The sequence below is a fragment of the Physeter macrocephalus genome, chromosome 12 (genome assembly GCF_002837175.3).
Source record: "Physeter macrocephalus isolate SW-GA chromosome 12, ASM283717v5, whole genome shotgun sequence".
Lineage (NCBI taxonomy): Eukaryota > Metazoa > Chordata > Mammalia > Artiodactyla > Physeteridae > Physeter > Physeter macrocephalus.
The window spans coordinates 55,933,469-55,943,457 of NC_041225.1; the positions used below are offsets into that span (position 1 = coordinate 55,933,469).

General features: G+C 40.4%; 2 protein-coding genes across 7 annotated transcripts in view; one reads left to right on the forward strand and one right to left on the reverse strand.

Annotated features, from left to right (window-relative positions):
* Positions 1-2,895, reverse strand: part of DHX57 (DExH-box helicase 57) — a 58,901-nt gene extending 56,006 nt beyond the window's left edge. The window contains exon 1 of one of the 6 annotated variants that reach the window (XM_007103443.3): positions 2,818-2,895. Coding sequence is in view for 2 of the 6 variants with exons in the window: in XM_007103444.4 (XP_007103506.1) it covers positions 2,558-2,702 (145 nt within the window). In the remaining 4 variants the exon portion in view is untranslated. Of the gene's footprint in view, positions 1-111; positions 209-304; positions 325-2,557; positions 2,797-2,817 lie in introns of those variants that run through there. The other 5 variants (XM_007103444.4, XM_007103442.3, XM_028496522.2 and 2 more) reach the window with 5 other exon arrangements.
* Positions 2,896-2,922: 27 nt separating this feature from the next.
* On the forward strand, positions 2,923-9,702 carry MORN2 (MORN repeat containing 2; the record flags this gene model as incomplete). The annotated part of the gene is made up of 5 exons (XM_007103448.3): positions 2,923-3,046; positions 5,397-5,447; positions 5,875-5,981; positions 6,722-6,858; positions 9,471-9,702. Coding segments are annotated over 5 exons (522 nt in total), but the record flags the coding sequence as incomplete, so codon positions are not given.
* Positions 9,703-9,989: the final 287 nt, after the last annotated feature.

Below are 9,989 nucleotides of genomic sequence, written 5' to 3' on the forward strand. Positions count from 1 at the left end.
GAAGGGTGGGGGGGAGGGATAGACTGGGAGCTTGGGATTGACATATACACACTGCTATATTTAAAATAGATAACCAGGGACTTCCCAGCGGTCCAGGGGTTGAGACTTCACCTTCCAATGCAGGGGGTGTGGGTTCAATCCCTGGTTGGGGAGCTAAGATCTCACGTGCCTCGCAGCCAAAAAACCAAAACATAAAACAGAAGCAATATTGTAACAAATTCAATAAAGACTTTAAAAATGGTCCGTATCAATAAAATCTTTAAAAAATAAAATAAGATAAAATAGGTAACCAACAAGGACTTACTGTATAGCACAGGGAACTCTGCTCAATATTCTGTAATAACCTAAATGGGAAAAGAATTTGAAAAAGAATAGATACATGTATATATATAACTGAATCACTTTGCTGTACACCTGAAACTAACACAACATTGTCAATCAAATATACTCCAATAGAAAATAAAAATTGTTTAAAAATTCAGATTTACATTAAAATTATCTAGAAAAAAGTAAAAAAAAAAATTACTCTAGCTGTTTTGTGAAGAATAAAAAGTCTTTATTTAGGGAGGTGAGGAGAACCAGGAGGCCAGTTAGAAACTACTGCAGTTGTTCAGTCTGGAGATAAAAAACAAAACAAAACAAACAAAAAAAACCACAGTGAGATGGACTAGGGCAGGAGCAAGTGGAGCTGAAAAGTGGCCATAGATTCTCAATGTATTTTAACAGTAGATGAATTAGATGCAAGGTATGAGAAAGTTGTTCAGTCTGGAGATAAAAAACAAAACAAAACAAACAAAAAAAACCACAGTGAGATGGACTAGGGCAGGAGCAAGTGGAGCTGAAAAGTGGCCATAGATTCTCAATGTATTTTAACAGTAGATGAATTAGATGCAAGAAAGAAGTGTCTAGAATTACTGTAAGATTTTAGGGCCTAGATTAACTAGGTGAATAGGGGTCCTGTGCTCAGTCATGTGATCACAATGGGAATAGTGGGGAGGAAAAGATACGGGGAGTGTCAAAAGTTCAGAATGAATGTTACATTTGAGATGTCTTCTAGATATTCAAATGGAGATATGTAGAAGGTATTAATAGTTGGAAATACAAGTCTGCATTGAGGGGAAAGGTAAGATTTTTCATTTACTTCTCTAAAACTCCTATAAGTTAAATATTATTTTCTATATTTTATAGCAGAGGAAACTAGAGTACAGATAAATTACATGATTTGTCTAATGTCACCAACTATAGAAGCAAAGTCTGGAGCCAGGGTTTGAAACAATCCATTCAACTCCAAAGATGAAATTCTTTCCCCCATATTTCCCTCTTACCCCCCCAAACATGTACTTTGTACCTTCAATTCAAAACTTAGTGTTGGGACTTCCCTGGGGGTCCAGTGATTAAGAATCCACCTTCCAATACAGGGCACGTGGGTTCGATCCCTGCTCAAGGAATTAAGATCCCACATGCCACGGGGCAACTAAGCCCACGTGCCACAACTACTGACCCCGCGCGCTGCAACGAAATATCCCGAGTGCCACAACTAAGACCCGACGCAGCTAAATAAATAAAACAAGAAAACAAAACAAAAAAACAAAACTTAATCTTAAGCCAGCCCCCCCTATGATTTGTGCCTGGGTCTTAATTTGTAAAGGTGACTGAGTGCTGACACAGAGAGATCAATACCACTGAAAGAAAAGTTTAATGTTACTTACAACTCCCCTAGAAAGGAGAGGCATGCCATGCCACGGTGGGCCACAGGGGGAAGCACCAGTGTCAGGAGAAGGCAGAAAGGAACAAAAGTAAGGCATAGGCTGTAGCCTTTCTTGGGTTTTCCCCGGGAAAGGCGAGGCAGGGCAGGGTAATCAGTTTAGGATTGGCTAGTTTGAGTAATTCCCACAGACTCTGAGGCATAGGGTACCTGGCCCCAGACTGATTTAGGGCAGGGGAACTACTAGCTTGGTGGTTAGACAAAGGAGGTGGTTGGAAGTAAGGATGCAGGACTGGTTGTTTTGCATATGAAAGGCGTCTTCACAGGTTAATTGTTAATTAGCTAGCCCTGGGAATGGCAGTTTCTTCCCGGCCAAGTAGGCCCACAAGATGCCAAAACATCATAAATCCATTTAGTCTGGGAAGATTCCAACTATCTTTGTTCACCGTAGACACAGGAACCTAAGTTTGGCTGGAAGAGTATCCTTTGTTTCACATCCAAGTTTGGCTCCCAGAAACAGAATCACCAAGCTGGGCGCTGAAAACTGCCCACAAACCATTCCCCTCCCAGGCAAATCTCTGACTCACCCCATATATCCAGCTCCTTGCAGATACCCAGACCTGGTACCTTTCTTCCAGCATACATCGCAGCAAATCCTCTCCCCAAATAGCCACCCATTGGAGATGGAGACAGAGACAGGAAACGAAACCTGAGCCCCTCCAATCCCACCCTTTATTCGGCTCCGAGCCTGAATTCAGCTCCCCCGCCTCCAGCCTGAGCATGAACAGCCTCAGCTGCCGACCCCCGCCGGGCCTGGTCCCAGGGCCTGGGATCCTAATGCTCCAGACTCACCGGCCCCAGCCAGACAAGCTGTATCCCACCGGGCCGGGAGGCTCCTCAGATCCTGACCACTCCAGGAAAGGGAGTCAGTAGAAGGGTCCGCACACTGACTACTGGGGCGACGCGCAGACCACGCACACGGAAATACATCCCTCATACGCGGCAGGGGAGGCCGCCCCGGGCTCGCAGCGCTGCTTCCCGGGGCGTCTGTTAGGACGCGGCGCCCAGCGGCCAGGGCCCCCGCCGGGCGCCGCCACCCACCGGGACCTCACCTGGAGCGGCTCCGCAGCGGCCCAGCTGCAGCGGCCCAGCCCTGGCGCCTTCTGATTGGCTCAACCTCGGGCCCTTGCCTATTCGCTTCCGGGTGAGAGGTGCCTGGTCGCCCTAGCAACCAAGTCGCAGTCTACGCTGAGCTACTGCTTCCTTCCCTCCAGGCCACAGAGCTGGCGGCCCAGGGGGAATCGCAGAGTCCAGAAAATCTCTCCAGCACCCCTGTGTCAAGTGAGTGTCCCATCCTCCCAACGCCCCTTTAAGTAGAGCTCGCACTGAGCCGGAGCTCGGCCCCTGGCAACTCCGGTACGGGTGTTACATATTTCCTGAGCGTCTACACAGCTGGTGGGATGGGGGCGCGGAGAACCCGTGCTGTGGGAATCTGGAGACCTGGATTCTAGCTCTCATTCGGCCGTCGATTCGCTGTTGTGACACCTTAGGGAAGTGCCAACGTCTCTGGTTTCAGTTTCCTCTCTGTTGCCAGTCTCGATCTCTTAGGTTCCCTCCCTCTAGCTCTAACAGTCCAAAGTTTCGGATGTGGAACCATTTAAGGGCAATTGAAACAGTTCGGTTTCTTGTATGATCACGTTTAGTGCTCTGCTTAGTAAGCCTTTAACGATTGCTTCCCAAGTGCCACTCATTCACTAAACTTTCAGTTCCTACCAGTAAGTACTAAGCACTGAGCTGGACACTAGGGTGGGAAAAGAGATTTAACTAATCCGTGATCCTGACCCAGAGGAGTGGAGTGTGAGAAGGGACTCCGGCACAAAAGCGTTATTTTAATAGGGCCCTAAGTACTACATTAGGGATAGATCTCCTGGGGGCTCCTGGAGGAGCCTGGGGGTGAGGGGAGATATGAAAGGCCTTGCCAGGTGATATCTCTCTTTTCCTTAATGCCTCTTTCTGGGAAAAATTTTCAACTTTGTGTCCCAGTTCACTAATTTACTTTTCAACGGTATTCATTCTGCTATTCAGCCCTTCTAAAGAGGTTTATTTCAACAATTATTCATTTCCTAGATTACTAATTATTTTTTCATAAGCATCCGCTCCTGTCTCAAGGCTGCTATACCCTCCTTTTCTCTCTGATGATGTTTAAGTCTTCTGCCTATTGTGTTATTAACTCTGTTTCCTTAGAGGGGATGAGCTTCCAGCCTTTCTCAACTGGCACTCATTAATTTTTCAATTAAAAGGATCAGTTCTCTTGTCCCACCCACAGAGATTCTGATTCAGCAGTGTGGAAGGGCGTAGGAACTTGTAAAGCATCCCAGATGATTCTAATGGATGGCCACACTTTGAGTAACATTCTAGTAGACTATTGTCCTAGAAGTTATAGTTTACTTATCTTCACATACATTTTCTTCAGTATTGGCAAAAATTAGTTTCTAATGTTTTAGTCCACTAAATGTCCCAGAGCTCTGAGGCATAGATTCCACCCCTCCCCGACCCCCTGCGGTTGTCTTTGTCCCTTTTTCACCTGGTCTCCATTCCAATCTCATTCTGTTTGGACCCCACTCCCTCCCCCACCCCTTCTCACTTACTGTCTTTCTTTATTTTCTATTTCCTTCCACTGCCAAATCAGAGATTGCTCACTCTACCTTACCTCTGTGGGACAATCAATAGATCATATACGCAAGAGAAATAAAAACGTATGTCCAGGGCTTCCCTGGTGGCGCAGTGGTTGAGAGTCCACCTGCCGATGCAGGGGACGCGGGTTCGTGCCCCGGTCCGGGAAGATCCCACATGCCGCGGAGCGGCTGGGCCCGTGAGCCATGGCCGCTGAGGCTGCGCGTCCGGAGCCTGTGCTCCGCAACGGGAGAGGCCACAACAGTGAGAGGCCCGCGTACCACTAAAAAAAAAAAAAAAAAAAAAAAAAAATAGTATGTCCACACAAAAAATTATACATGAATGTTCATAGCATTATTCATAACAGCCAAAACTGGAAACAACCCAACTGGCCATCAACTGATGAACAGATAAACAAAATGCGTTATTTTTGTAGCATGGACTATTTGGCAATAAAAAGTGGTGAAATACTGATACATGCTACAACATGGATCAACCTTGAAGCTAAGTAAAAGAAGCTAATCACAAAGGACCACATATTGTATGATTCCATTTCTATGAACTATCTAGAATACACCAGTACATAGAGACAGAGAGTAGATTAGTGGTTGCCAGGGGTTGGGTGAGTTTTAGGGTAATGGAGAGTAACTGCTAATATGTACAGGATTTCTTTTGGGGGTGATTAAAATATTGAAAAATTAGATTGCGGTGACAGTTACACAACTCTGAGTATGCTAAAAAAATAAATTTTGTATACTTTTAAAGGGTAACTTTGGTGGTATGTGAATTATATATTAATAAAGCTGTTATAATAAACAAGTAAAAATTGATCATCTAGACAAAATCATTTATTTCCCCAGGACCCTACACTAGACTATGGAAATGCCAAGTAATCATGATATGCTTGTGATCATATGAAGTGAGTCTATTTGGTTAGCTCTTAAAGCAAATATGTTATAGGTCTTACGATGTAAAAATATTTAAGCTTATGCGACTTTTCTGAAATCTTTTAAAACAGCTCCAGAAGTATTTAAGATAAACTTTATATTTCCAAATGGAGACAAGTATGGTAAGCATACATTTCAATTACTTTTTTCTATACAGACTAAAATTAAATAGCTTAAGGGTACAAAACTGAGACTGTTACACTTTATAAAACTACTACTGAGATATTAATGCCATTAAATAAAATAACGTAGAAATACTAATGGAGGAACAGATTTTAAATCTAAACTCTAATGTTAAGTATAGACAGTGTGCCTTGGAAAGCTATGGGAGGGCCATAGCCATATGTCAATCTTCTAGGCCCTTGAGTGTCAATGATTACAAGGCCTAGGTCCATGGAGCTCCTCATCTCTGGTCTCATCAATTTCAGTGCTAGGAAGCCAAAGAGACCCATAGGGGATGCAGTTCTGATTAAGCCTGAACATAAATATTTTATTACTTAGTCAAACAGCGTTCCCTTTTATAATCTTCAGTATTTCTCTCTTGTTTAGATGGGGATTGTACAAGAACATCTTCTGGAATCTTTGAGAGAAATGGAATAGGTATTCATACCACTCCTAATGGGATTGTCTACACAGGAAGCTGGAAAGATGACAAGGTATTATTGTTGTTTTGAGCATTGACAGTGGATAAGTAACTCTATTGGTTAAATGATTCCAGGCATTTCACCATTAATCAAAAAACACATATGAGTAGACCATGCAATAAAAATTAAAAATGATTATATTTAACATATATGAACATAAGAAACATAAGAATAGTATTAAACTCATGCAGAGAGCTAATTATCATCATTATCATCTTTCTTATTTCCTATTCATTGAGCAAAGTGAACTCATTACATAGTTTTCTCATTGAATCCTCATAGCAGCCTCATGAGTCAGATACCGTTAATGTTCCTATTTTACAATTGAGGGAAATCAGGCTCAGATTTCTTGCCCAGCTAGTAAGTGATGAAACAAAAATGTGTTCTCGGGGCTGCCTGAATACAAATTTTTGTTCTTAACAACTTCTTTGTGCCATTTCTGGGCTAACTAAACTGGTTGTCCTTTAAGCTTTTTGATATAGTCAAGGTATCTTGAGGACTCCTGTTATTATCATCATGGACCCCCAAGATATTCAAGTGCCCCAGATCAGAAACATTGACTTGGTGAGCTTCACAGAGAGATACATACAAAGGACAGTAATAAAATGTTATCTTATTTTTGTGAAAATAAAGGATAATACAATGATAGATTAAATACAAACAAAGTAGATGATAGACATATGTGTACATTTTTGAAATGTTCTAGGGAACTGAAGATTAGTTACTGAGGTAATTTCCTTTGTTACAAACAGATGAATGGTTTTGGAAGACTTGAGCATTTTTCAGGAGCAGTATATGAAGGACACTTTAAGGACAATATGTTTCATGGACTGGGGACTTATACATTCCCAAATGGGGCAAAGTACACTGGAAATTTCAATGAAAATAGGTAAGTTTAAAATAAAATGTCATTGTAGTTCTAAAAGAGTCTTTTCAGGCACATTCGCTTAAAAATTTAGTTAATGCTAAATTTCTTTTGTAACGTATTTAGTTAAAATATATTTATAATATATTTTGGAAAATTTGGGTTATATGTTGGGGAAAATAATGTTATAAGAGAGGCTAAGGCCATCATGAGTCTCCAAAAGAAAATATCATTCTTGGTGATAATCTATTAGACTTTTCATTTATTTCCTCTTGACTTCTGTTCCTATAGAACTTTTTGCAGTCATATTGGAAATGGAAAGCTTGTTGCAATTATTGAGAAAATTTAGGCCAGAAATTATTTTCACTTGAAATATCTTAATAAATTTTTTTTTTAGTTTTAAATTTTATGTTTTCTTCCAGTTTGAGATATAATTGACATACAGTGCTATATAAATTCAAGGTATACAGCATAATGATTCGACTTACATACATCATGAAGTGATTACCACAATAAATTTAGTGAACATTCATCATCTCACATTGACACAAAATAAAAGAAAAAGAAAAAAATATTTTTCCTTGTGATGAGAACTAAGGATTTTCTCTCTTAACAACTTTTACATATAACATACAGCAGTGTTAATTATATTTATCATGTTGTACATCACATCCCTAGTACTTCATTTATCTTGCGACTGGAAGTTTGTACCTTTTGACCACCTTCCTCCAAATCCCTACCCTTACCCTTCACCATGTATCTTCACAAGCTTAATCCTCACACCAAATACCATGACGTGTCATCCAGAGGTTCATGGTTCATTTATAACTACCCCTTTATTATTTCCAGAATTGAAAATGCAACCTAATTGTTATGAAGTGGTTGATACATATTGAGGAGGGTAGAAAGTGTTCACCTATTCTGATGCCAAGTCTGTGATGACAACATGTAAACTTTTTCCACTGATGTTAATAAAGGGAGAAAACTCTAACCCGTGGGATAAAGGTCTGTTTGGTTATGTGAAGTGCATTTTCACCACTCTGAAGAGTCCAGAAAACACCAGCATGGAGCATAGCACCTCAAACATAGTTGAAGGTCAATAAACATTTGTTGAATAAATGAATGAACTAATTAAGCCAGATAACCAATATAAACTTTTCACTTTTTGACTGTTTTGGTCTAAACTAAGCATGTGTAATCCTAAAATCTTAGACACCAAAATTTGTATAATGACAATATTTGTTTGGAATAGTAATTTTTTTTTGTAGGATATGAAAGCAGGATGTCAGGTTTTAAACCCAAATTTGATAGTGGAAAGATATAATTCTTCGCAAGAGGGAAGAGATATGGGAACATATGTATATGTATAACTGATTCACTTTGTTGTAAAGGAGAAACTAACACACTATTGTGAAACAGTTATACTCCAATAAAGATGTTAAAAAAAAAAAAAAAAAGACTCCGTGCTTCCACTGCAGGGGGCGCAGGTGCGATACCTGGTCCGGGAGATAAGATCCTGCATGCCACACGGTGTGGCCAAAAAAGGGGGGGGGCAAAAAAAAAGAAAGAAAAGAAAGAGAATAAATTAACGTAATTCAATTGAGAGTTTGCTCATTTTAAGAAAAACTATGCAGATCTTGACTAAGTCAATTTCCAATCCTGTGCCTGAGTTTTGTCTTCTTTTAAAAGTGTATCTGGGGGCTTCCCTGGTGGCGCAGCGGTTGCGCGTCCGCCTGCCGATGCAGGGGAACCGGGTTCGCGCTCCGGTCTGGGAGGATCCCACATGCGGCGGAGCGGCTGGGATGAGAACTAAGGATTTTCTCTCTTAACAACTTTTACATATAACATACAGCAGTGTTAATTATATTTATCATGTTGTACATCACATCCCTAGTACTTCATTTATCTTGCAACTGGAAGTTTGTACCTTTTGACCACCTTCCTCCAAATCCCTACCGTTACCCTTCACCATGTATCTTCACAAGCTTAATCCTCACACCAAATACCATGACGTGTCATCCAGAGGTTCATGGTTCATTTATAACTACCCCTTTATTATTTCCAGAATTGAAAATGCAACCTAATTGTTATGAAGTGGTTGATACATATTGAGGAGGGTAGAAAGTGTTCACCTATTCTGATGCCAAGTCTGTGATGACAACATGTAAACTTTTTCCACTGATGTTAATAAAGGGAGAAAACTCTAACCCGTGGGATAAAGGTCTGTTTGGTTATGTGAAGTGCATTTTCACCACTCTGAAGAGTCCAGAAAACACCAGCATGGAGCATAGCACCTCAAACATAGTTGAAGGTCAATAAACATTTGTTGAATAAATGAATGAACTAATTAAGCCAGATAACCAATATAAACTTTTCACTTTTTGACTGTTTTGGTCTAAACTAAGCATGTGTAATCCTAAAATCTTAGACACCAAAATTTGTATAATGACAATATTTGTTTGGAATAGTAATTTTTTTTTGTAGGATATGAAAGCAGGATGTCAGGTTTTAAACCCAAATTTGATAGTGGAAAGATATAATTCTTCAGACATAGTATATAATATACTGGACAATCATATCTGGACCGTAAATTTTTGGTCTTGGTTAATGAACACACTTATTTTTTACTATTGCAGGGTGGAAGGTGAAGGACAATATACTGACATCCAAGGACTAGAATGGTGCGGTAACTTTCATTTCACAGCTGCTCCAGGCCTGAGGCTAAAGCTCCACATGTAGATATTCTTCATTAAAGTTTTAATGTGGTAATTGCAGCTTTTGGTTGTAAGGAAAACAACTAAATGTCATCTTCAGTAACTTCATACCCTACCTATATATTGTAATTTTGCCAATAAAACCATCACTCATTTATGCTTTTTTGAACTTTCTTTTGATCATCTTATAATTAGTTTAAAATAAATTATGTAGGGACTGCCCTGGCAGTCCAGTGGTTAAGACTCCGTGCTTCCCAGGGAGATCATCTCTGTGCTTTGTGACCACCGAGAGGGGTGGGATAGGGAGGGTGGGAGGGAGGGAGACGCAAGAGGGAAGAGATATGGGAACATATGTATATGTATAACTGATTCACTTTGTTGTAAAGGAGAAACCAACACACTATTGTAAAACAGTTATACCCCAATAAAGATGTTAAAAAA